Source organism: Lampris incognitus, chromosome 19 (genome assembly GCF_029633865.1).
Source record: "Lampris incognitus isolate fLamInc1 chromosome 19, fLamInc1.hap2, whole genome shotgun sequence".
NCBI classification, from domain to species: domain Eukaryota; kingdom Metazoa; phylum Chordata; class Actinopteri; order Lampriformes; family Lampridae; genus Lampris; species Lampris incognitus.
The window spans coordinates 20,073,516-20,100,535 of NC_079229.1; the positions used below are offsets into that span (position 1 = coordinate 20,073,516).

Here is a 27,020-nt window from a genome sequence, read left to right on the forward strand (position 1 = left end):
GTGTGTGGGTGTGTGTACGCTGTGATGGCCTGGCAGCCTGTCCAGGGTGTCTCCCTGCCTGCCACCCAATGACTGCTGGGATACACTCCAGCATGCCCGCGACCCTGAGCAAGATAAGTGGTTTGGATAATGGATGGATGGATGGATGGATGGGTTCGAACCTATGTGTTTTTTTAGAAGGAATAATCAAACATAATGTTTGGCCAATTTTGACAGCCCTAATCCAGATCAAGCCATGATATGGACAATTAAATGACTTGCTTATGGACAATTAAATGACTTGCTTAACTGTGGAATGACCAGCCTTCAGCATCCTTCAGGGAATCTGCTCCTGACCTGTGGAGGGAGAACTCCCTCTCCAGTTCCTCCTGTTCGCCTGCTTCCTTATCAGTAAAACGATTCACTGAGGCTGCAATAGATAGTGCATCCTCATAACATTGGCTAGCAACAGAGCATAAAGTAGCTAGTCCATCACTCTCATCATAGGCCAGGATTGGCAGCTCTGAAACAGCAGTGACAGTAGTAGCGGAGGGGCTGCCAGGCTGTAAATCAAGAAAGGCCTTAACCTAGGCAAACTCAGAGGCCAATATGTCTACTTAAAGAGCCAAAGGTTCATCACACTTTCGTTTCTTCTTGGCGTTGGAGGCATCACCCTGTGTGCCTGTGGCACTTAGAACTGAAGGGGGCTGAATGCAGGTATTCCTGAAGGAGATAAGCCAGCCTCAGCAATGCTACTGTCAGACCAGGCCAACCTTGCAGTCCTCTCTGCTAATGGCATGCAGTTGCAATTAGTGCAAGCATTATCTGTCAGTGCCTGCCTTAGGTGTTCAATGCCAAGGCACGATGGACATGTGTCATGGTCATCCTCTGGGGTGAGAGGGACAAAGCAGAAGTTACAAACGGAGACCATAATTGACTTCAGGACAGAGTTTCTGTCATAAAACAGTGAGGGGCATAGCCCGATGAATAAATTGGCATAACAGGTGGTGGAGGAACAAGCCCATTCCTAGCCCATACAGACACCGCCAAGGCGAGCACACCTCAGCATGTGTAGTGCCCAATGGTTTGATGACAGCAGTACAGCGAGACACACTCGCCTACAAATCCGAAGTAAACCAGAGCCTATAATGCCATAAGGCTAGCGAGTAGAGCGAGAAACACTCAGCTAAAAATCCTTTTAAACCAGCACCTATACTGCCGTGAGGCTAGCGATGTAGGTAAAGTGAGAAATGTGCAGCTACAAATCCAAACTCTGCTAGTGTCACAGACAAGTTATCCTGGTAGTGGTAATAGCATGTAATTACCATTAACAAGCGTTCAGCCAGCATCAGTAGCCAAGGAGCGAAAAAAACCATTCTCCGCTACAGTTCCCCAACCGTCGACACAGTTGTCATAACGAGGTGAAAAAACCTCAGGGAGATTGGTCGGTCAAGTATAAAAAGCACAAGCTAATACAGCACACGGTAGTAACTCACCCACTATGAGCAGAGGTGCTAAGTGGATAGCAAGGTATGCCTGCCCGGGGAAATAAAGGTGGCTACTTACCTGAAAAAGTCAGACACTTCGTAGTTGGAGTTTCAGCAAAACTCCCGGCGGCAATGAACACTGGCTATGCAGCCTCTAGAGGACGGAACATAGTTCCAACCGACTGGTTACGAGGCCTGGCATAGGTGGTAAAGCACTGATTCTAGCTAATGCTAACAACATTCATGACCCGTGCGTTTAGATAAGATGAAAAGGAAACGACTGCTGGGTTCCAGGTGCCTTTATCAGGTTGCTTGCATCACCTAGGACACACGTGTGACTTTGTTGGTATTAGGTCTCGACCTCCTGAGCATGCACATACAGGTATTAGATATCGTCTCCGGCAGTCAAGAAGAATTAAATAGAAAGCTAAGGAATCATTGTCTGCAAGTTTGTAACTGGAAGCAGGCCTAGAATTTATTGACTGCATATTTTCAAGTGAGTAGCTTGCATGTATTATTCACATCCTTACTGGACGCTTAACATTGTAAAATAGACGCTCAACATTGTAAAATAGACGCTTCTGCACTGGTCTGATTAATTTAAAATGATGATCTTTCACATCTTATCACAGCATATTTTTTAGAAGGCACTCAAATCACAATCATGTTTGGAGAGGTTACAAGCCCTTGAATCTGCAAACCAAATGCCATTTTGTGAGTGAATAAGTAAGTTAGAAGCCATGACATGCTTTCACATCTAAAATCTATACATGTATATAAAATATAACTATAAAAAAGAATTATAAATATAAAAAAAGCACCAGCATATAGCGCAAAGATGTTCCCAAAAATGCTCTGCTAAATGAACTTGGTAAAGAATATTCACATTTATCTAATCTGTCAGACCAGTCTGATTAAGGTATGTCCAGGATTCTGTGTGGATGCATTGTTGTCCCAAAGCAAAATACCAAAATATGCAAGTCATTCTGGATGTTCAGCTGTTTGTACCAAGATTAATCATTTCAGTATGCTAGCTATTAAGCTGGAGAAAAAAAAAGCATCTTTGGCAGATCGTGTTTACCCAAGATATCCAAATGACCTCTAGTCCTAACCTAGCTCTTATGTTTGCTTTGGTTGTGCCACAGGGACGTTTCTTTGGTTTCCAAGTATGAGCTGTAGAATGAGTCACTTGCTGACTCCTTCAAGGACTGATGATGTGCTGATGGACTTTTCAATCATTAATGTCACAAATGCTGCAGAGATGATGCTGTGCTTTTGTTAAGTCATTGCTGTTTTAGTTCTTTTTTATGTTTTTTTTTTGTTTCTTTTGTTTTTTCTCTTTTTCTTCTCTTTTTTTTTTGGTCTTTTGTACTTTTTCATTTGTATTTATGTTCCTTAAATAATGCAATAAAAACTTAAAATAAAAACAAAATATGAGCGCTCACTCTTTGCATTTACAGCTTGCATTTACGCCGATCTCAGGCCCTACCAAATTAGCCCCAGCCCAACCTGTACCAAAAATATCTGTGGACATCTGTACCGGGTACAAGGTATCAAGTTGTGAGCTGAAAACACCACAGCCCTGTTCATAGGTTACTGACCTTAAATACACAAACAATGGTAGTTTTCATAACTCGAAGGAAAAAAAAATCTTGACTCAAGCAAACCGCAAAGGGACTTGTGTTTCATTGGGTTTAATTATAAATGTGAAACCGTTAAAAGTGTGCCGAGTCTTTCAGAGGAGAACTGTACCTGGGCAGAGCCCCGTGTTGCAGCTCTGGCTTTGTGTTTGCTGGCTTCTGCAGCGGGGTCCTGGAGGGGAGGCCAGGGGCCATCTGTGACGCTGCCTGATTCCGCCACTGCATGGTTCTGCACATGCACCCCATGTGCTCCATGCACTCCACAGGCACATGTCTGGATGAGTAACACAATCATCAAGCAATGCCATTATTAATTTCATGATCATCACTGTAATTACTGTTACCACTGTGAACATCAGCATCAACAACGCTAGTCTCGATCATTGTCTCAGTCATGGTCTCAATCAAGTTTGTATAATCAGTGAAATCAGCTCTACCCCCTCGGCCAATCTGGGGAGGGCTGCAGACTACCAGATGTCTCCTCCGATACATGTGGAGTCACCAGCCACTTTTTTTCACCTGATAGTGAGGAGTTTCACCAGGGGGATGTAGTGTGTTGGAGGATCACGATATTCCCCCCAGTTCTCTTCCCCCCTGAACAAGTGCCCTGACCGACCAGAGGAGGCGCTAGTGCAGCGACCAGGACACACACCCACATCCTGCTTCCCACCCGCAGACACGGCCAATTGTGTCTGTAGAGATGCCCGACCAAGCCAGCGGTAACACAGGGATGCGAACCGGCGATCCCCGTGTTGGTAGGCAACGGAATAGACCACTACGCTATCCGGATGCCCCGGTTCACCACTCTGTCTACATTCAATTTGTTAAGATGATACCAACAGGAGCTGAGGCACTTTGTCAAACGGAACTTTAGTGGGAAAAACTTCGACAAAGTTTCCTACTTATTGCTTTTCATTAACAGCAGTAATTCTTAATCAGGTCCTCAGGCACCAGCAATACTGCTGGTTTTCTATTATGCCAGGCAGTGCACTACATTTACTAATTGTGTCAGGTATTCTAGCCATCTAAGCATTAAGATCTTAGACCAGGTGATACCTCATTATCTCTGGCAGAATAGAAAAGCAAAAGTGCGGGGGGTCTCTGAGGACCTGATAGAAAACCATTAATTAAGAGAATGGGATGACCTTGGAATTATCATTTTGACAGAACTGGAGGAATTACTGGGGATTTGAAAAAAAAATGGGGTACAGTCAGAATTATAAACCAACAGATACTCAGATTTAGAATGTGATTTATTACAAAAAAACAAACTCAAAGGCAGAATACCTTTGCACACATTAGTGTCTGGGCACAGTCTCTCCTCCATCAGTGGCCCTGGACATTGGTCCTCCTCCCCTCCAGATGTGGGAAGACCAGAATCCCGGTCCAAACAGGCCCGGTAGCGCCTCTGAACTGACACCAGACCACCACTGCTGGCATTCCCCCAAGACGGAAGGCTTGGTTGTAGCAAAAAGAAAGAGGGTATGCACGGAGAGCAGGGTGTCCATTCAGACCACTCGCTGAGAATGACTTATGTAGGAGAAATGAGGGCGAGAGAAAGACCAACAGTGAATGAATGAGAGAGAGAGAGAGAGAGAGAGAGAGAGAGAGAGAGAGAGAGAGAGAGAGAGAGAGAGAGAGAGAGAGAGAGTAGGGGTGATAAATGGGAGAATAGTGTTTAATTAGATTGCAGAATGTCAAGTGGAAGGAAGAGAGAGAGAGAAGGCAGGAAAGGGGGACTAGACGATGGAGAGGAGAAGAAGATAATAAAAAAAGAACCCTCTGTATTTCTCTTGGGGTGTCAGCTTTAGCTATCACCTTACCTTCACACTCCCTCATGTCGCACTGCAAAGTGCCATCATGGCAGAGGCTAAGGGAAGGAGCAGATGACACAAAGAGAGTGACAACTATACAACATTAAGTAAAATTGATGGATAGATCCAATACATGTAAAATCAGACGGCCTATAAAAACTCTGCAGTTGATACAAAATCAGAAGGAGATGGGAAAGATGCTGATGTTGGTGTTAATTGAGAAAAATTATTCTCTACAAATGTCAAAATAGTTAACATACATAAAGGTACCTATCATAGAAGATCCCATTTGCATTTATCCCACATGAAAAAACAGGCTGCTTTAAGTTTTTCTCCCTTTAGGTTTTCCCTTAAATTACATTGAAACAAAATAGGTATACTGTAACACAAAACTAGTCTCTCTTAGACAGTCTCTAGACAACTATCTTGCCTACCAAGAGCTGAAAAGGGAACAGCATTTTTTTATGTTAAAATCTGAAAATGGGGGGCGTCCGGGTGGCTTGGTGGTCTATTCGGTTGCCTACCAACATGGGGATCACCGGTTCGAATCCCCATGTTACCTCCAGCTTGGTCAGGCAACCCTACAGACACAACTGGCCGTGTCTGCAGGTGGGAAGCCGGGTGTGGGTATGTGTCCTCATCGCGGCACTATCGCCTCCTCTGGTTGGTTGGGGCGCCTGTTCGGGGGGAGGGGGAACTAGGGGGAATAGCGTGATCCTCCCACACGCTACACCCCCCTGGCAAAACTCCTCACCGTCAGGTGAAAAGAAGCGGCTGGTGAGTCCACATGTATCGGAGGAAACATATGGTAGTCAGCAGCCCTCCCCGGATCAGCAGAGGAGGTGGAGCAGCGACCGGGACGGCTTGGAAAATAGGGTAATTGGCCAAGTACAATCGGGGAGAAAAAGGGAAGGAAAAAAAATCTGAAAATGATGTCTCTGGAGGCTGAAGGGACAATTAAGCACTTGTGCACCAGGGATGAAATAAAAAGAAAATTACTGCCTTTCTAACTATGGATCCATGTGTGGAAAGCAGATAGGATCTAACCAGACACCGCAGCCAATGGTCACCATCTCCCCCTGAGGGACAATCACAGGCGTGGGCGCTTGGCCTGAAGATTGATGCTGCAAGTAGACACAACCGCACTGCTCTGGAGGAACACAGCTACCGTTCTGCTGCAACAGTCCCTGGAAAGAAAAACAGGGTCAAAAAGAATATGATTAGCACGTTATGTGCTGCACAACACAGTGTGCTCAATGTTAGGCTTCAAGTTCAAGTTCAACTTTATTGTCATGTATATTGGAATACAAGGAAATTCTTGTGCTATGGCTATCGCTGCCTTAACACAAAGATTGTGACACCAACCCAAAAAAGACAACACTACAGACCTACAATCCATAAATTATATACACAATATACAGTACACGATAACACAACAATGTAAGGTGCATATGGGTGTGTCAGCTGTTCAGCAACCTGACTGACTGCCTGTGGAAAAGCCACTTTATATTGTCATTGTACAGGTTACAATGAAATTTGTTTTCTGCATTTAACCCATCCTATTGTATAGGAGCAGTGGGCAGCTGCAGTGCCCGGGGACCAACTCCAATTCTTTTTCCTATTGCCTTGGTCAGGGGTATAGAAAGGAGTATTAACCCCAACATGCATGTCTTTTTGATGGTGGGAGGAAACCGGAGCACCTGGAGGAAACCCACACAGACATGGGGAGAACATGCAAACTCCACACAGAAAGGACCTGGGATGGCCTGAGGTTCGAACCCAGGACCTTCTTGCTGTGAGGCAACAGTGCTAACCTCTGAGCCACCGTGCCACCCTCTTGAAACTATTATTGAGGTGGGTGGTGTGTGATTTGATGCTCCACTAACGTTTTTTAGATGGAAGCAGCGAGAACAGAACATGAGCAGAGTGTCTGGTGTCCTTAATGATGTTTTGGGCTTTGCTTTTGCAGCTAGTGGTGTAAATATTATGAAGTTGTGGTAGTTCCATGCCAATGAATTTTGCTACTGTCTTTACAGTCCTTTGAAGCAGTCTGCAGCCCTGAGCAGTCAGGTTGAAAAACCAGACTGTGATACAGCCTGTCAAGACACTCTCAATGGTACTGCCATAAAAGTTCATAAACGTTTTGGTACTTGAGATGCATCAGAAAATACAGTATCTGCTGTGCCTTCTTTAGAATGTAATTGGTGTTGAGAGACCATGTGAGGGGGGTCTGTGATGTGTAAGCTGAGAAATCTAAAACTGTACACAATTTCAACAGAGGAACCATTGATGGAAATAGGAATGTGATTTCCACTGATCTTTCTAAAGTCAACAATGATTTCTTTTGTCTTACTGACATTTACAGAGAGATTGTTATCATGGCACCATATGGTTATATCTTCCACTTCCCTCCTATAAGCCCTCTCATCACTGTCACTTATTAGTCCAATCACTGTGGTGTCACCTGGAATTTAATGATGCTGTTGTTGTCATCAAAAACAAACCACAAGGCCAGAGCAGCTTGTAGCGAGTTGCCACAGTATGGTGCCATCTTCAATCACATCTCTTCATGAGCTTTCATGTGTGTGCTTTTTTGCCAGTGTGATATAAACACAGTTTGACATGGAGGACAGCAAAGGTCAAATATATCAAGATAACCACAAGCTAATGTACCTTATTTTGCCACAAATGCAATTTTTGGCGTTCGAGTGGCGTTGCACTGCAGTTGAGCCAACAGTAAAACAGAAAACAGCTAAATTACGTCAGATGGCTCTTACAGTAACTATGCCACTGAATGTATCTACTACAAGTCTGACCTGAGAAACAAAACAGAGTAGTGTTTCATGTTCTCTCACAAATGATTTGCTGACATGTTGAGCAGGCTCATTCAACTCGCCCTTACAGTACAATCACACTAATCCATCATGCCTTTGTTGTATTTGCTGCCAGCAATGTGCTCTATACAAAGACGTGATGTGCTATATGCCAACAAAGAAGGAAATTCATCAAGAATAGTTGTTAACTAAAGTAACACAATACACATTTTTAATGCATCTGTGATTTACTGCAGATTTTTTTTCATTAGGAAAACTAAGGTGCTTTCACAAGAAAGCTGATGAGTCTATATTTTACTCATGAATATTCAAAATAAATAGACTGATTACAGCATATGCTGGATTTACATTGCATGTACATTACATCTACGGTGCAGTTCATCTGAATGGAATGACACTACTGCGATAATAAAACTGAAATGAGTTGGCATAACGCCTGGTGGTGCAATGCTTTATAGTTCAAGACAGCTACTTTTTATCAGCATATTTTAACAATACCCTCGTTTTTGATTCGCATCATTAGTCTACCGAAAGGGATTTTCCAAGTTTCTACATTAAATCAACCTTAGAGTGATTTATTAACTAAAAAAAAAAAAAAAAAAAAAAACTCCAGGATGTTATGTTTTTAGCAGTTTAAATGGATACACACGGATGGATATACACTGCACTGGTGCTGGAAAATACAACCCTCAGATAAGATATGACACTACACACCAACACTGAGTGCATTTTAGACTAGACTTCATTACATTTGTTCTCATTGACCAGAGCCAAAGTTTCCAAAAGCATCTTGATACAGAGATCGGACTCAACTTTTCAATTTCAAACTGAAGAAGAGATTCAAGTACCATAATACAAGAACAAATATGAGAAACTGGAGACTGTCCAGTGATAGAAGCAAACTAGAGGAAATTTCAAATAATTAGAGAGAGCCATATCTGTGCACTGCCATCTATTTATTCTGAGAGTGAAGAGGGGTAAATTCACTGGTTAAATCCTGTCTACCAGAGATACCGCAGGTTAGCATTGCTGTACCTTTTTTGACTGGCGTACCTGTGGGCAGTAGCAGCCGGGCACACACTCCCTGACCCCTAAACATGTGTCTTTATGACTCTTCAGGTCACACTGCTTCTCACAGGGTGAACCGCACTCGGAGAAGAGGAATGGGCTTTCACATCCTAATGAAGGAATAAGAGACAACAGAGTGAGGCTAAGGGCCCTATTTTTGTGTAGGGGCACAGTGCAAAATGGGGACGTGCGCTGGTGAAATGGTATTTTCCTAAGGCGCAGTCATGTTTTCTCTGCACGCTGCATTCTTTGGTAAGTAGGTGACTCGCTGTGTACTGAAGTGAAAGGATAGGAGCAGAAGGAAGAGTGTCATTTACAATCCAGTGGGACGCTGCAATTTTGGTGCCAAGAATAACTGTGAATCACACAATGCACATGCCCGCCTGCTCAGACCAGGTTAACAGCGCTCAACACAGTTGATTTTATGGCCAATTTTTATTTCTCTCCACTTTTGTTACTCAAGTTGATGGAGGTGCACTCAAATAGACCGACACATCTCCACTCCATATAGACATATATTTATACTTCCTAAAAGGCTTAATGAATGGTTGTACATATTATATATATGAAGTTGTCTGTATTTTTTACTTGCATTTTATGCTCTTATTCACAAAAATAGAGCCCCAAATCTCGTGATGAAAAAGCTAAAGCAGCGGGAAGACATACAGAAAGACACATGTACTCACATCAGACACTCACTAGTTGTTCAAGAGTTAGGCAAGATAATTCTATGTATATAAACCGCTTCAGCCCACATTCATAAAGCTTCTACGAAGTCTATTTTATAAACATGTGTTTATGAAAAAACCTACCCAGCACACAACTGGATACACGACATGAATACATGCACTCAGGCACGCACACACACACACACACACACACACACACACACACAAACCCCAGAGTTCACTCACTGTCACAGTTACTGAGTTTGCAGGCCCTGCTTTGTGTTTCCACAGGAGTGCACTGTTGCCCCCCTGTGGCAGGGGAGAGAGCTATACGATAGCGCTGCTGCCTCTGTGACACACAGGAGCAGTGAGACCAGCCACTCCACTCCGACATGGGACAGCCTGCCCACAAACAGGGAAACAATGTTACACACACATATAATAAGATGGAAACAGAGAAAAAAACTTGAGAGGAAAACTGAAAAGATATAGTGTTGTGCTGCACTTGGACAGGGTTGTTTGTAGCACAGCTGGGTCTCCTGTCTGTTCCTCTCCATCTCAATGTCAGCAGGACAAGCTGCATTGCCAGCCTCCTCACACACACACACCCTGTGCCGTGACACCGACCCTGCTCCACAGCTTCGGGAGCATGGTGACCACAGCGACCAAGGGCAAAGGTCATCTGGAAACAGGAGAGTGGAGGAATCACTGAGATCAGAGTTATATGAACATGTCTTTAGAATAATGCATAATTATTATTTTCTTAACATCTTGATGGGCTTAGCTTCACCTTGAGTCATGTGTCCAATATAAAATTGGACAATACTGGCTTAAAAAGTTTTCCTGTACCTAAATATCAAACTAGAAGTAAAGATTGTACCATCTATCTATCTATATATTCAGCCCAGCATGTTATACCAACCCAAACATGGAGGTGTGCGACAGTCTTGAGTATCCCTTTCTGGACCACTGCAATCAGAGCCATTGTTGCGTGGTGGAGGGTTGACACAGGCCCGGGTTCGAACTTGTGTCCCCCGTCCACAGGTCACTGGACAATCAGACCACACTGACCACGGGGTCCAACCACCGTGCACTGGCAGCAAAACACAAAAGGTTGTCATTCAGAGTTGGGCATTTATTTTTCTGGTCATTACCAATCTGGCAGGCACTACAGGAAGCAACTTGGATCCTTAAATGAGACAGCCGAGCTAACAGTCCTATTTTATCGGGACGGCTGTTGTCATTATCATCAAATATCCCATTTCTGTGGGTAAAAACCCATGTTGCTCCAACCTGGCACCGTAATGACAGAAAAAGGTTTCAATCTGATAGGGAGCCAGTCCACTAAAGCATGTCCACCTCATTATAAAAGAACAACAAGAAATGAACAACAAAGATAGTAAACATAATAAAAAAAGAGACAATATCTACTGTTCATTTATACAATATGAAGTATGGCAAGTCTCACTAATGGAAAAAGCATTTTTACCCACCTCGGCAGTCAATATCTTGGCAATAATCTCCCTCTGGGGTGCACGTACTAGGAGTCAAAACAAGTGAGATATTAAACAGTGTCCAATCTCTCAAGTTTAACTATTCGTGTCCACTGTTCCCTCAATCCAATTTGTCTTTGTGTGTGTGTGCGTTTCTCCATTTTACCATTGTTTACACTCTCCCCGAAGCCAGGTGTCTCCCACGTTGAGCTCCTGGTCATTATGCAGGCAGAGAGGTGGGCAGGGTCCCGGGTCACATGGTTTGTGCTGGACTTCCTCAAACTGACAATCTGCTCCATTGGTCTCGGGGATTAGGGACCTGATACAAACACATTGGCACAGATAAACAAAAATTCTGGAAACCTGGATGATTATTTGCAGTAATAATATCTGAGTCTACTTTACCATGTTGTACAAATATAAATGAAAAAAAAAAAGTTAAGACAATTTTTTCAAAACCAAGATTGGGTATATGTGGAGCTGATTCTAGATGAATGAATCAGCTGCTGCTCATATTCACAGCAATGATCATGAATCAGTGTATCTTCTATGGTAATTCAATAGTAGCTTTCCACTACAGTAAGAAAATTACCACGAGGCGTCCAGGTAGCATTCCGTTGCCTACCAACATGGGGATTTCCGGTTTGAACCCCCGTGTTACTTCAGGCTTGGTTGGGCATCCCTACAGACGCAACTGGCCGTGTCTGCGGGTGGGAAGCCAGATGTGGGTATGTGCCCTGGTCGCTGCATTAGCACCTCCTCTGGTTGATTGGGGTGCCTGTTTGGGGGGAGGCGGAAATGGGCGGAATAGCATGATCCTCCCACGTGCTACATCCCCCTGGCGAAACTCCTCACTGTCAGGTGAAAAGAGGTGGCTGGCAACTCCACATGTATCTGAGGAAGCATGTGGTAGTCTGCAGCCCTCCCCGGACCGGCAGAGGTGGTGGAGCAGTGACTGAGATGGCTCGGAAGAGTGGGGTAATTGGCCGGATACCATTGGGAAGAAAAAGGGGGGGGGATGTTGTCCTAATCTTTAGAATTAGTATTTTATCAGTAGTAAGTGTGAACAACTAAAGAGCATCAAAACAACTAAAGAGCATCCTGAAAAAACACAAACGTCTTTAGGGCCAATCCTAAAATAGCCTGTAGGAACTATTATCATATAAAACACTTCTTTGGCAGATTGCACTCCCACCTGTATCGAGTTCTCTGGCCTTGCCCACAGGAAGTGCTACATGATGCCCAGTTGGACCAAGAGCTCCATATGCATGTGGCCCGGCAGCTGTGATTGGTGCAGAGGAGCTGTCCGTCAGAGCAGGTGCAGTTATTACAGTCAACCTGATGCGAACTGCCTGCAGCCCAACTCTGTCCCAATGAGTCCACACAGTCACACTGCCACAACTGCACACACACCCCATCCTGCTTCAGAAGGCCTAGACAAACACACACACACACACACACACACACACACACACACACACACACACACACACACACACACACACACACACACACACACACACACACACACACACACACACACACACACAGAGGTTTATCAAAATACATGTTGGCATTAATGGGTTGTAATGAATTGGCACACATGTCAATTTGTCTGCGCTTTTACATCGTCCTGATTAGCCTCAGACTAAGTTTGCTATTCTCATCTGAACCTTGTCAAATTATATAACATTATAGGCAGCTCTCTTTAAAATGCACTAGTGTAAAAGAGCCACTCTATAGTAAGTTACCGATTTGGAGACCTAATGGTAAAGGGCTGTATGATTCTAAATGATGCCCCCCCCCCAGTGTTTTAATGAGCACCGGGTTAATAAAGTGAACCCATCCCTTCAAAGTTTTAACGATGCTCCGAGTCCAGAGCCTACACAGCTAACAGCGTGAGTAGAAAGACGCCACAAAGTGGGAACTTAAGGACACTCAGAGTGCAAGGGATTAACACATATAAAAAAAATATATCTAAAAAGAATGAAACTGGTTATTTTTCTAATGAATTGGTTATACATGCAATACCAAAGCAACACTCAAATCATAGCACATGTTGAAAAAAAATCAACTCAGCATACTAAAAGCAAACTTGCCTTACTTCAGTGGGCCTGCTTAGGCCTTGAAAAACTCAAAAGGCACGAGGCACAGGTGACAGTCAAAACAGATAAAAGGAATCTGTGATTCCAAAAGTGAAAGACATTTGAGAACCAAACCTTGACCTTAAAATAGACCCTTGAAAAATGAGGACCGGCCAAAATGCCTTCACTTTGCAAAAATGTCCTCATTCTCATGGTTAAAAACCCAATTTGACCTTCACAAATACAGAACAAGAAACAGAACAAGAAACACACCCACCCACCCACCCACCCACCCACCCACCCACCCACACACACACACACACACACACACACACACACACACACACAAACAAGATTGTCATCACCAGATATTAAACAAGGCTTATTGTAAATCAAAAAGACTGCAGCTACAGTACCTTTGGGGCAGCGGCAGCCAGGTTGGCACTCTGTGTTGCCTTGGCACTCGATGCCCTGCTGGAGATCTGAACAGCGCTGTGGGCATTCATTGGCACAAGGCACAAACTCCTGGCCCGGTGGACAACCTTTTTCATCTGAGAATACCCAAACAACAGGTGACAAACTCTTAGTTCACGCATGACAGTTTAAGAATTTTCTATTCATGTGAAATCTTCCATAAACACTGACACAACAAACAACAAAAACTGGCTGTGATTACAGTTTGAACAGAAAAGCTTGTCAGTTCAAGTGAACCTTTACTACTGTATTGTTACCACATCCATGGCAATCATAGGAGTGGATTGAATCTTGAGTGAGTGGATTGAATCTGGAGTGAATCTTCTCTGTGGATTGTCATCTTGTCATGGTGGAGAAGCTCCTGACAAGGTCCTGAGATCCCGAGAGCAATGCCATCTGGAGCTATGCTCCTGGTAGGGTTACCCATGGTGGTAAGGTCAAGGAGGAGGTCCCTGACAAAGAGCAATCCAACCAAGAACTCAACGATGGAACAGGTAGAGGATGATGGCTGACTTTATGGGAACATCACAATGGCTGGGAAGGTGGATGAAGGCTGCTGCAGAAATGGGCCCCCAGTCATCTTGGACTCTATGCCACTGGATCCTGACCCAGATTTGTCAAGGACCATGTGGTGGGTGTCTGTGCAGCAAGTCTCCCCATGTTAAACAAAGTCAAGCACGATGTCCTCCATAAAGGGACTTCACACTAACATCCTGGATTAAGTCCCATGCCAACTGGCAAGTAGTGATGGGGGCAGGATTGTGAGATCTGGAAGCCCCTAGTCATGAGCCGGCACATCAGGTGGTAGGTGCTAGATTCAGTCGCTGGGCTCTGAAGAAGAAGTAAAAGAGACCTTCTATGCCTGCTTAGATGAGACACTGTCAAGACTCTCCAAGGAGGATAAGATTATTCTCCTAGGAGACTTCAATGCCAGGATCGGCTGAGATCAATGCCTCTGGAAGGGCACTATAGGAAGGGAAGGCACTGGGAACATCAACTCCAATGGAGTTCTGCTTCTTAGCAAATGTGCTCAGTACGACCTCACCATCACTAACACTGTTTCATCAGAAAAAACAATTTAAGACATCTTGGGAGACACACACACACACACACACACACACACACACACACACACACACACACACACACACACCAAACAGTGGCTTCTCCTTGATTAAGTCATTGCACTAACCAGGGACCACCGTGATGTGAACATTACGAGGGCCATGATGGATGCAATGACTGCTGGACAGGTCATCGCCTCATCCACTCCACAATGTCCATCAAATTCAAGAGGAAGAGGAAGGTTCAAAAGAAGCAGATCCGGCCAAGACTGAACCTTGAAAGCCTGAATGAAACTGCCACTCAGCAGCGACTTCAGACCTCTCTTGGGGAAACCCTCCAACAGGAATATCCTGATGACATTGAGAAGTACTGGAGCCTGCATAATCCACCATCCTCAACACCTGCAAAACCACCCTTGGGTACAAGTCCAGAAAACACCAGGACTGGTTTGTTGAGAATGACACAGATAGTACAGCTCATCTCCAAGAAAAGGAAAGCCTTTCGTGCCTGGCAAATTGATGTAACCTGCAAGGCTAAAAGTGTGGCTCACTCCAGAGCCAAGGAGGACACCCAGAGATGAGTGAGGGTGCTTAAGAACTCTTAGTGGACAGAAAAGGCTCTAGAAATCCAGTGAATGGCAGATTTGGGTGACACCAGAGGCTTTTTTCAGCGCTACTAAGGCCATCTATGGTCCAAGCAACTGCGACTTAAACCCCCTGACCTCAAAGGATGGGCAGGAGCTGCTGAAGGACAATGAATCCATTAATGCCCAATGGAAGGAGCACTTCCAGGAACTCCTCAACCGCAACAGCACAGCTGAACCAGACATTGCCAGTCACATTCCCCAGAGTCACATCAGAGAAGACATTGGGGAACCTCCCACCATGAAGAGGCCATCAGGAGCCTTAAGAACAACACCGGTCCAGATGGAATCCCAGCTGAGACCTTAAAGTAAGGTAGAGGTAGACCAGAGCTTCTGTACCACATCCACACCCTCCTCCTCAAAGTCTGGGGAGAAGAACGTCCCTCATAGCTCAGGGAGGCTCTAATAGTGGCCATATTCAAGAAAGGGGACAAAGCAGAATGTGGAAACTACTGGGGCATCTCACTCCTGTCAACAAAAGGCAAAGTCCTCGCTCATGTCCTTGCAAACCGACTGCTACCACTGGCAGAGGAAGTATTCCCAGAATCTCAGTGGCTTCCACCCATCCACAGGTACAGCAGACATGATATTTACAGCATGCCAAATCCAGGAAAAATACCATGAACAAAGGCAGCCTTTGTACATGGCTTTCATAGACTTGACAAAGGCCTTTGACTCAGTATACCACCAGGCTGTGTGGAGTATACTACCAAGATATGGCTGCCCTGACAAACACATCAGAATATTGAGGCTTCTACATAACGGCATTTCAGTCACAGCGCTCAGCAACAGCAGCTCTGAGTCACAGCCCTTCACTGTGGAAACAGGGATCAAACAGAGAGGCATCATCACACCCACCCTGTTTGCCATCTTTATTGCTGCCATACTCCAACTCATTGGCAAAGAGCTGCCACGGGGGATCCCAATCCTATACAGAACTGACGGCAGGCTCTTCAACTTTAATAGGTTCAAGGCCAAGAGCAAAGTCTGCAACACCACCATCATGGAGTTTCAGTATGCAGATGACAATGCCATCACAGCACTCTCTGTAGAAGACTTCCAGAACATTCTGAATGCCTTTACCAAGGCATACAGAGCCCTGTGTCTGGCATTAAACATCAAGAAGACCCAGGTCTTATGTATATCAACCTCTACACAACCAGCCATCTACCCAGCTCACCATAAAAGTGGATAACAAAATTATTTAAAACATTTATCACCTCGGCAGCCTTCTCTCCTCAAAAGCTGACATCAACTCTGAGGTCACCCATCGCCCGAGTTGTGCCAGTGGCGCTTACGCCAGACTCAGGCAAAGAGTCTTTGAAGACCGAGACTTAAAGGCCCAAACAAAACTCCTGGTCTACAGAGCTGTTGTTCTGCCCACCCTGCTGTATGGAGCAGCGTCATGGACCACCTACAGCAGGCACCTGAGAGCCCTGGAAAAATACCACCAAAGATCCTTATGAAAGATCCTGAGGATCAGCTGGAAGGACAGACACACCAACATCAACATTCTGGAAGAAGCCAACATGACCAGCATCACGACCACAATAATGCAGCACCAACTCCGACAGACGGGCATGTCATCCGCATGTCCAACACACGTCTCCCAAAACAGATCCTATACTCCTAGCTGAAGAAAGGTCAGCGAGCTCCCGGCGGGCAAAATAAACATTTCAAGGACAATATCCAGACCAGTCTGAAGAAATTCAACATCACATGGGAACACACTGCACTGGATAGGTGCTCCTGGAAGAAACTCATGCAGGAAAGAGCTGCACGTCATGAAATGGAACTCCACTAAGCTGCAGAGAAAAAGAAACAGCACCACAAGAAGAGAGAGAAAAAGGCTCAACCACCACCACTTTCCCATGTCCACACTGCACCAAAGAATGTGGATCGTGGATTGACCTCTACAGCCATCTGGAGATCTACAAGTAGACAACCCAATGGACAGGACAGTCATACTCGCTCCAAGTGACCGCCGATTATGATGATGATGAATCATAGGGGTAATTCATTTTGGTTAGTGCACTGCAACTAACTTTCACTTGTGCTATTAATGGTAAACCTCTATGTAGGAACTGGACTTGGGAGATAGAGGAAAGGGGGTGGGTGATGGTGTGTATGTGATGGGGTTATCAAGTTGATACCTCCTATCACAGATATTCATCCAAATAGGGTCACCTCCCGAAGGCTCAAAACTAAGATCTGTCTCATTTTTAAATGACGTTGAATAATTATCAATTTAAGAATCTGAGGCAATCAAATCAGTCAAACTTCCAACTGGTAGTTAATAATACCACCAAAGCATGATGATACTTTGTATACATACATTGTATAGAAATAAAATTTGTTTATGTGTGGTCATTGAGTCCAGTTCATCTGGTTCCTCTCACCGCAAGGTTTGGTGTTGCAGGGTTTGACCTGGTTCTTCTCTGCTTCACACTTCCTCCCACCATTTTTGGGCGGCGGGCTGGAGCAGGAACGAGTGCGTATGGAGCGCCCCCCACCACAGCGCTTATCGCAGCGAGACCAGGGGCTCCAGCGGGACCAGCCCCCGTCCACTGTGGCACACAGAGTAGATGGAAACATGAATTTGTGCAGGTACCATCACATTTTCAATAGAGAAAAGATGAATAGGATCAAGTCCTACCAACCACACACCAACAACATGTAATTTAATTCACTAGTCATTTACCAATTTACCAAATGGCACCTTTACTGCTAGAGTAATGACCCATACATGCTATACTATGTTATAATATGTGTAAGGGCATGTTTGTGTGTGTGTGTGTGTGTGTGTGTGTGTGTGTGTGTGTGTGTGTGTGTGTGTGTGTGTGTGTGTGTGTGTGTAAAGGCAAGCTGGTCACATGTGTGTTAATGTGTCTTACTGTGCACACATGTATTTTCAAGTAAAAAGCTGCATGTGAGGTGTCTGAAGAAAGAATTAAATAAATTCAAAGCAACATTCCAACTGAGTCTCAACTTTGTAGTTTTTGCCATCATGCACATTGGTTATGGTATCATTTGACTCAGCAGCTTCATATTGGAGAGTTGGGACAAGGGATAATGCTGAACACAGTTTTACGATGGCATCTTTATGGGCCAAGGATTAGGAGTGCCAAACATGTTTCAACAAGTCCAGCCTAACCCAATTATCTAAACCACGTAGTTGGAAATGCAAATGAAAGTGTAAGTTAAAAGTAATTACCTGAAATGCCAGATATTACCATTGGTTGATCCTCTTGCTGAGCTACTTCCTGGTTCAACATGCAGAATGATCATATTTACTGTAGGCAGTAGTAACCATTGATAAACTACCTGGCCAGGGCAACTGAGAAGTCATAGATAATGGGAAGTTTTTTTTTTCTCCCAAATTGTATCCGGCCAATTATCCCACTCTTCCGAGCTGTCCCGGTCGCTGCTCTACCCCTCTGCAAATCTGGGGAGAGCTCCAGATTACCACATGCCTCCTCCGATACATGTGGAGTCGCCAGCCACTTCTTTTCACCTGACAGTGAGGAGTTTCACCAGGGGGATGTAGTGCGTGGGAGGCTCATGCTATTCCCCCCGTTTTCCTCCCCCCTGAACAGTTGCCCCGACCGACCAGAGGAAGCACTAGTGCAGCGATCAGGACACATACCCACATCCGGCTTCCCACCTGCAGACATGACCAATGTGTCTGTCGGGATGCCCGACCAAGCCAGAGGTAACACGGCGATTCGATGCGGCGATCCCCATGTTGGTAGGCAACAGAATAGACTGCCACGCTATCTGAATATCCTTAGACAATGGGAAGTAAACAGTCTAACTGAGGTAATTTGGGATTTTGTTGTTGTTGTTGGAAGGAAAGGTTTAAGACTCGTATTATGTGGCCTAATAAGACACCATTGTAAATTACTGTCCAGCGGCAGTTCCATGTCCAAAATCTCCATCAGTCCATCAGTCAGTGAGTAAAATATTTTAAGCTGATATGCATGTTGGCAAAAACTATGAAAATAAGACCCAGGTTGTAAAACAAACAGAATCAATCTTTAAAGAAAATAATTGACATCGAATAGACACCAACGTCAGCTGACCTCGGCAGGGCCTGATGTTGCAGAATCGGGGCTCCAGGTTCCCCCCCAGGATGTTCTCACACCAGGAGCCGTTGGTCCCGGGGCTGAGGAAAGTCCGGAGTCTCTGCTGCTGGCCCACTCCACAGGAGCGCGAGCACAACCCCCACCTCCCCCACTCTGTCCACAAACAGTTCCTCCATACACAGTCCTCCCCCACACATACCTCGTCTCCATCTACACACATACACGGAGAATGACAACAGTGAGCGCTGCTTGTGACAATGGAGTCTTAGAGATGCATAAAACATGGTGGTTATATTTTGGATAAACTCCCTTTTTTCCCTATCCTTCTCTGTTGCTTCTTTCCTTCCTCTCTTACATACATAAACACACTACACAAGATCGTCTGGATTTGATCTCATTTTGTCAGAAAAACTGTTATATTTACTCTCCTTACGAGCACTTGGCTTCGCATCAAATCCAACAGAAAATAATTCAGTGACCCGTCATCCTCCCGGGTAAATTTGAATTACCTTCTGTGTGCACAAAAACTTTGCTGGTACTCTTTGCGGATATTGTTAATTTAAACAGTTTGCTGAGTGCTACTCTCTTTCCTGATGCCTGTGCTCACAAAATCTGCTGGGAAACAAAACAATGAGGTCCAAAAAGCAATCTGTTTTGGGTTTTCTGAGATAAGTACAGCAAAAAACAAAATGCCCCAGGCCTGTACCACCAACAATGGAAACTCCAAACAGAAATGCTGAAATCTACATGTCACTATAGATGGTTTACAGGTGGAGAAAAAGCTCACACCCTCTAGACACTTTCTCCTAAGGCTACACATTTTTAAGTGTTTAGGCTGAGGATCCATCCTCTGCTGTCTTGTTAAATTGAATGAAGCTGTATTTCTCTTGGGTCGAGCATGAGGTGAAAAAAATGAATATTATATGTTCGTGCGAGGAAAATATGAGCTGTGTGTTTAAATATCCAAATGTTATGATGCTATTGACTTATAAACCTAACCTATATTCTGGTCTTGATTAACACCCCCTCCCCCCGCCGCCGGCCAGTCTGCAAGGATATTGTCAATATTAAACCAGTCCACTGTGCAAAAAAGGTTGGGGACCCCTGTTCTAAGAAACCTGATCTAACCCTTGCAAGTGACAACAAATAACATGCTTACCTGGACGATTGATAAACATGTGGATAAACAGACGTGTATATATGGACTCATACATGAAGACCTGTTGAATGTACCAATTAATTTTGTGTAGACTTAATCAGGATCAGGAACACTTCAGGAACACTTTATTGGTCATTTCACTTCATGCATTGGCGTACATGAAATGAAACGAAATGCCGCTTCCCCTAGCCCACAGCAGTACAACACAAAGACAAAAAAACATCAAAAACTACAAGAACACACATATCCAAACTAACACATATATCAACACTAAACAAAAATATCTGTCCAAGGGAACCCAAACGCCAGCCAAGATGAATGTCGAAACCGCTGGTCTGCATGGGCTAGCAGTTAGCTTAGCCCGCCCCGCTTCCTGTCAGACCGCCCTCGGTTTAGTTTAGTTTAGTTTATTGTTTATTTGACAGGGACAACGCACAATTTTACAATTGCACCAGAGTTAGCCGGCAGCTAATTTGCACCTGTAGTCCCCGGGCATGCACAACAAACAACAATTGGTGTTTCCTCCTCGGGTGCAGCTCCAGGCAGGAGCCGTGGTCCCCGAGCACACTGGACAAAGCAGACCAACCTCTCCCAGCCAGACACCCTCCACACACCTCCCTGCACTCCTCACGACAACATCAAAACACCACAGTCACCACAGTCAACATCAGGTGAGGCTGTCGCCAGACCGCCCTCGGTGTTATCGGAACTTCCAATCTGCATGGGCCAGCAGTTAGCTTAGCCTACCCCGCTCTCCCCGCCAATCCAGTGCCTGCTCTCCCAGCCATCAAACGAAGACATAACTTAGACGCAGACGTGGACAAAGACACTGCATGGACGGTACTGGATGAGGCTACCGCAAATGTGAATTCGTGCCGCCATCTTCCGACACTGGCACTGGGTGAGGCCGCTTCAAATGTGAATTCGCACAGCCATCTTCCCACACCAGAAGCGGAATATGCAGGCAACCAGACAGAAAGACAGCAGTCAAAAAGACAGACTGATGGATATGGATAGACAAAATGACAGATAGACAAATAATTAAACAAAAAGAGATAAAGTGACAGATATATCTGGTGGTACCTGGACACTGGGGCAGGTTGCAGGCCTTCTCCTGGTGATAGGCTCCAGTACAGGGCTGTTTGACACAATTGCGGTAACGGGACTTCATAGCCGGGTTGAGAGCATCGGTGCAGGTCTTAGTACAGGGACTCCATGATGACCAGAGAGAGAAGCCTGCATCCTCATCTATGAATATGGAAGAATAAAGACAGAAACACAGAACGTGAAAGAGCAAAATCCAAATCTTTACTGTTCCATAAGTATAATTGTATTTACGGATAAGAATTGCAATGAGAAGAGTGCTCAGAGATGGTCAAATGGTTAGTCGAGTAGTTGGAAGACAACAGTTGGACTAGGGATAAAATTTGAGGGAGATTGTCGTGTTAAACAGAAATAAAGAAGCTAGTATACAGCACTGTATGGATGTCTCATTTACCAGGTGTGGTGGGCTCTTCTGTAGGACCAATAATCACTGCCAATAACATGGAAAAAAAACCAGATCAAATTAGAGCAAACCAGTCCAAATTTGATCATTTAACAGTGTGCACTGCAGCTGCTCCCCTGCAATACAATTCTTTCTGCTGTATCCTACGGATCGATACAAAGATGGCCATAAAAACTTTTTCTGCCCCTTACTGATTCATTTAGAGAGCAGAAATTGATTTCGACACACTGAGAGAGACTGGGGACTGCAGATAAACGCACATATAGCTTTTATTACCAAGTGTGGTGGATAAATACACACTGACATACACACAGACACACAAACACACAAACACAAGGGCTTATCTGTTTATTAAACTCCAGCACCTGCAAAACCCTTCGGGCACCAGCAACCCAAGTTAACACAGACCACTTGTATTATTACGCACACACATACAGTACACACACAGCAAGGACAAATTTTGGTAAATTGTAAGGTCTTGAGATAAAAACTGTGAAATTATCTATAAACCATGTATATACAGTTGAAAAATGGAAAAAAGCAGGCAAAATTGTGGATATGATTGTATGAGTTGCTGAAACTGAAGTTAAAAAAAGCTAATATACCTTAGCTTTGATCACTGAACACAGTGCACACACACACATGCACACACAAAGTCCCTACCTGGGCAGTCAGGGGCCTGGCAGTAGGTAGTTTCCTGTAATGGCCCCTGGCAGTCTCGCCCACCATGAGCCGGAGCTGGTTGGGTACAACCTCTGGAGCGGGCCTTCAGACCAAGACCCCCGCAGGACAGGGAGCAAGGGCTCCATGGACCCCAGGCGGACAAACCACCGTCTAATGGACAATTCTCCAATGAACAGTTCCACCTGCCGTGCTCACACCAGCTAAAGGGAGTGAGAGGATGAACCCAATTAGTCTAACGTCAACAACATAACCACAACAATGAAGACACCACTGATGAGGATGGGGATGGGACAGCGGTAAACCAAGTAAAATAACCCGATGGTTACATACTCAACTCCAGCCAGGTAAAGTGATCTACTAATGTCCACCACACACCAAAGGATTTCAGGCAGGATTTTCAGGTCTCAGACAAATTTTCGAAAATGCAAGGAAATTATGAGGAAATCTGCGTGAACGTGTCGCTCCGACAGTCATTTTTATGTGAGGTGGATAAAGACAGACTAAAACCTAGACTGGTACTCTAGTGAGAATACCAGATTGGTTTGATTTTACTGTAGGTCTTTAGTCTTTGCTCCTCTAGCATGTTCTACACAATGATGGCAATGACGCATCTTTCCACACAGAACCGTCAACAGCCACATCACATACGGATCACACAGCCTATAATGTATGATCACCTATTATCCCCATCCTTTCTAATCACATAGTGTGTGCATAACTAGGATAGAAAAGAAGTCATTGAATGTGTGTGATGCTCTCTGTTGGTAGGTATCCTTTGGTGTGTGCTCGGCGTAACTATTCCCTTAACTAAAAAAAGCAACTGTCAATGGGTCCTTGAGCAAGGCACTTAACCCTTTACGGTTGAGCACTGCAGTTAAGTGACCAACAGCAGAAGACTATACGTAAGATGGTGACCAAGACCACAGGATATACAAAATTCTCTCGGTCTAACAAAGGCAAAAATGGAAAAAAAATTCTCTCTGTAGTAGCAAAGATGGTGGCAATGACATTGAAAGAAGTGAACACACTGATGATGATGATGATGATGATGATGATGATGATGATGATGATGACAATGGTGTTTTCTCCTCACCAGGAGCTGCAGTCATGGACCAGTGAGTCTCCAGACTGGACCTCCACTCCCTCAGAGATGTTATGGATGAGCAGAGAGGAGATCGGTGTAATAGAGACACTCTGTAGAGAGGCGAGGAACTCTCTGTCTACCAAACATGGACACTCCTAAATCAAAGGAAATACACAAATCATCTCACACTGATATGTATGAAAAATGCACTTTTCTATCTTAATTCAACAAACCTTAACCCTTGAAATAGTTTTTAAATGTACCATTCAGCTAGGATGACATTAAAAGGATAATTGTGGGATAGACAAATGAATGAGGACCAGCATAAAGGACCTTCTGCAAAGCCAGAACAATGTCTTTTATTTATTTCCATAAGTCACCTCGTTTCCCAACACTAGTTATATGCATATTATTTGCCGTGAGGGTCATTTATGCTTTCCTCTAACAATATTTAGATCCAATACATAAGAAATGAGGGAGTAGTTTAACCTGTCCCAGACTGAGCTGTTTGGTCATCCCTTCCAAATCCCTCATACACAGGGACATATGGACCTGGCTCAGGTACATCGACGATCATATTCTCTGAATTCACGCGCATGTCTGTGTGTGTGTGTAATTAGAGACTATGGTTTCCTCCTCTTAGCTGAAGAACAGTGCTAGTGGCCTGTACTGGGAACCAACCTGCAAACAAAGTCCATGGTGTTGGTAGTTTTGCGGTGGACAGTGGCAGCCCTCCTCACAGCTGTCTGAGAAGCAGCCCTCCCTGCCACTGACTTGGGCGCAGTTGAATGGACATCCCTCGCCTCGCTCACACTCCCTGTACAGCCTGCCGGGGGGACAGCCCACCTCTGCACGACAACAAACATGTCAGCATGGAAGTAAGACATGGATATATTCTGAACAGTCTTCACTGAGGGACACCGGAACGCATTACAGCTAATTCAAGCATTTCTCTTTATTTCTGTCAATCAATACTGTCACCGCAGCATCCCAAATCTAGAGCATCCACTTCACATGACTGACAACTGAATGGACCACAGTGTCATGGTGCAAAATACTAAAAATCCATCATAAATGTCAGGAAAGAAAAATATAATAAATGTCCCTCCTCATAATGGAGGTGAGGTGGGACATTGATAAGGCAGCAAGTTAGACTGGTATTGTTGAGAAAATAAATGCACGAGCACACGTGCTCTAAGTGCTGACACATTTATTTCGTACATTAAGACACTCAACACTTGAAGAAAACCATGGACGTGTGTACAGATAGATAGTGTGGAGTGGTACTGTGTGTGTGTGTGGGGGGGGGGGGTGGACTCACCCAGGCAGACCTGAGTGTTGCACATCTTGCTCTGCCTGCTGAGGCCGCTGCAGGGTGGGGAGTGACAGAGGCGAGAGCGGGACTGCTGCCCTCCGCCGCAGCTGACCGAGCAGCCTGACCACTGAGACCAGGCCAGCCATGGACCCACAGAGTCTGAAGTAAAAAAAACTCAGACTTAGATTCACAAACATCCATTTACAGCAGCCTGATGCCAAAATACTAATTGGTCCGTTCTTAAAAACTACAATTTGTCTCATTTTTTGATTCAATACTGTTAACGTCTGATTACTGACATGTAAATGCAACATTTCATTTTCCACAATGTTAAAAAAAAACATTTTCTACTATTCAGAGGTGTGGCTTTAACAGGTTTATATCTTACTTTGTAATTAATTTCTTTGTATGGAACAAACACACACAACAGAAGCTGTGCTATGGCCATATTGTTCAACTTTTCTGAGGGACAGGATAAAGAGGGGACGCATCTTTTGTTTCAAAAAGTTGATTTGATTCCCTTTGTATATAGTTAGAAACTGGGGACGTGGGCGTCTGGGTAGCGTAGCGGTCTATTCCACTACCTACCAACACAGGGATGCCCAGTTAAAATCCCCATGTTACCTCCAGCTTGGTCAGGCGTCCCTACAGACACAATTGGCCGTGTCTGTGGGTGTGAAGCCGGATGCGGGTATGTGTCCTGGTCGCTGCACTAGTGCCTCCTCTAGTCGGTCGGGGCGCCTGTTCAGGGGGGAGGGGGAACTGGGGGGAATAGCGTGATCCTCCCATGTGCTACATCCCCCTGGTGAAACTCCTCACTGTCAGGTGAAAAGAAGCGGCTGGTGACTCCACGTGTATCGGAGAAGGCATGTGGTAGTCTGCAGCCCTCCCCAAATCAGCAGAGGGGGTAGAGCAGTGACCAGGATGGCTCAGAAGAGTGGGGTCACTGGCCAAGTGCAATTGGAAGAAAAAGGGGAAAATCCACAAAAAAAAAAAACCAAAACTGGGGATGCTGTGTAGGACAGATTGGCAGACCAGAACAAGAACAAAATTCAAGGCGTGCTGAAATTCTCTACCTCCAGAGTTGCCTGTGGTCCCAGCAGCTCCAGGCATAGTAAAATATTGTCCTGTGAAATGTTTCTCCTAAAATAGGACGGGAAGCATGCTATTCTTTCCAATTTTTTTCTTTCCTCACACAAACCTGAGCCTTATAATAGTCTAGTCTAACATATTCTTAGAACAAAGTCTAGGCACAAATTACACAGCATACTGCGACAGACTGGAAATGAAATTCAGATATAATATCAGTTTTACTGAATAAGAACCCCTGTGGCAAAGTGTCACCAAATGCAACTCCCCCATGAAATTATTTTGAATATGGAAATACATCTTTATTTCAAATATCAAGTATAACCAGTTCCGTTACCGTATCTTCAATTCCACCAGATTCTCAGGTGAGATTGGGCTGAAATTCTCTTGCTTGCTCAAGTTTGGGTCAGTCTCGAGTTCAAAAATATTCTTGAAATAAGCTGTTGTTGAGAAATTATTGGTTGTTTCAGACCTCCACCAGGCACAAAGTGTTTATGCCTCTGACTAAAATGAAATTTGGCAGGAAATGTTCAAATTCAGGTCACCCCTCGCTGAACGTCAAGCTCTTCATCATTACGTAAGGTTTATTCAGGGACTTCATAATGGTGTACCTGTGCAGCTGTGTGTGTTGCATTCTTTCTGCTGTTCAGATATACCCAGACAGCCTCTTCCACCACTCTGTGGTGCTGGGTTATCGCACTGGCGCCCTCTGAACTTGATCCCGCCTCCACAATTAAGCGAGCACTCCGTCCAGGCTCCCCATTGGGTCCAGCCACCATCGACATGGCAACCTGGGACTGATTGGCATTGTAAAACCCCAGCCTCACAGGAACTGGGAAAAAGAGAAG

The 27,020-nt window shown here is 44.7% G+C and overlaps 1 protein-coding gene across 1 annotated transcript in view; it reads right to left on the reverse strand.

Moving 5' to 3' along the window:
- sspo (SCO-spondin) overlaps positions 1-27,020 on the reverse strand; it is a 172,151-nt gene that overhangs the window by 35,267 nt on the left and 109,864 nt on the right. Inside the window, exons 83-103 of the mRNA XM_056299211.1 lie at positions 26,784-27,004; positions 25,090-25,242; positions 24,450-24,616; positions 23,778-23,923; positions 22,664-22,884; positions 21,992-22,027; positions 21,577-21,741; positions 19,332-19,538; positions 17,649-17,816; positions 13,484-13,618; positions 12,179-12,416; positions 11,150-11,302; positions 10,984-11,030; positions 10,413-10,583; positions 9,996-10,172; positions 9,737-9,892; positions 8,808-8,932; positions 5,968-6,107; positions 4,930-4,976; positions 4,394-4,636; positions 3,219-3,380 (exon numbers count right to left, since the gene is read on the reverse strand). Of these exons, the coding sequence (XP_056155186.1) occupies positions 3,219-3,380; positions 4,394-4,636; positions 4,930-4,976; positions 5,968-6,107; positions 8,808-8,932; positions 9,737-9,892; positions 9,996-10,172; positions 10,413-10,583; positions 10,984-11,030; positions 11,150-11,302; positions 12,179-12,416; positions 13,484-13,618; positions 17,649-17,816; positions 19,332-19,538; positions 21,577-21,741; positions 21,992-22,027; positions 22,664-22,884; positions 23,778-23,923; positions 24,450-24,616; positions 25,090-25,242; positions 26,784-27,004 (3,278 nt within the window). The remainder of the gene's footprint in view (positions 1-3,218; positions 3,381-4,393; positions 4,637-4,929; positions 4,977-5,967; positions 6,108-8,807; positions 8,933-9,736; positions 9,893-9,995; positions 10,173-10,412; positions 10,584-10,983; positions 11,031-11,149; positions 11,303-12,178; positions 12,417-13,483; positions 13,619-17,648; positions 17,817-19,331; positions 19,539-21,576; positions 21,742-21,991; positions 22,028-22,663; positions 22,885-23,777; positions 23,924-24,449; positions 24,617-25,089; positions 25,243-26,783; positions 27,005-27,020) is intronic.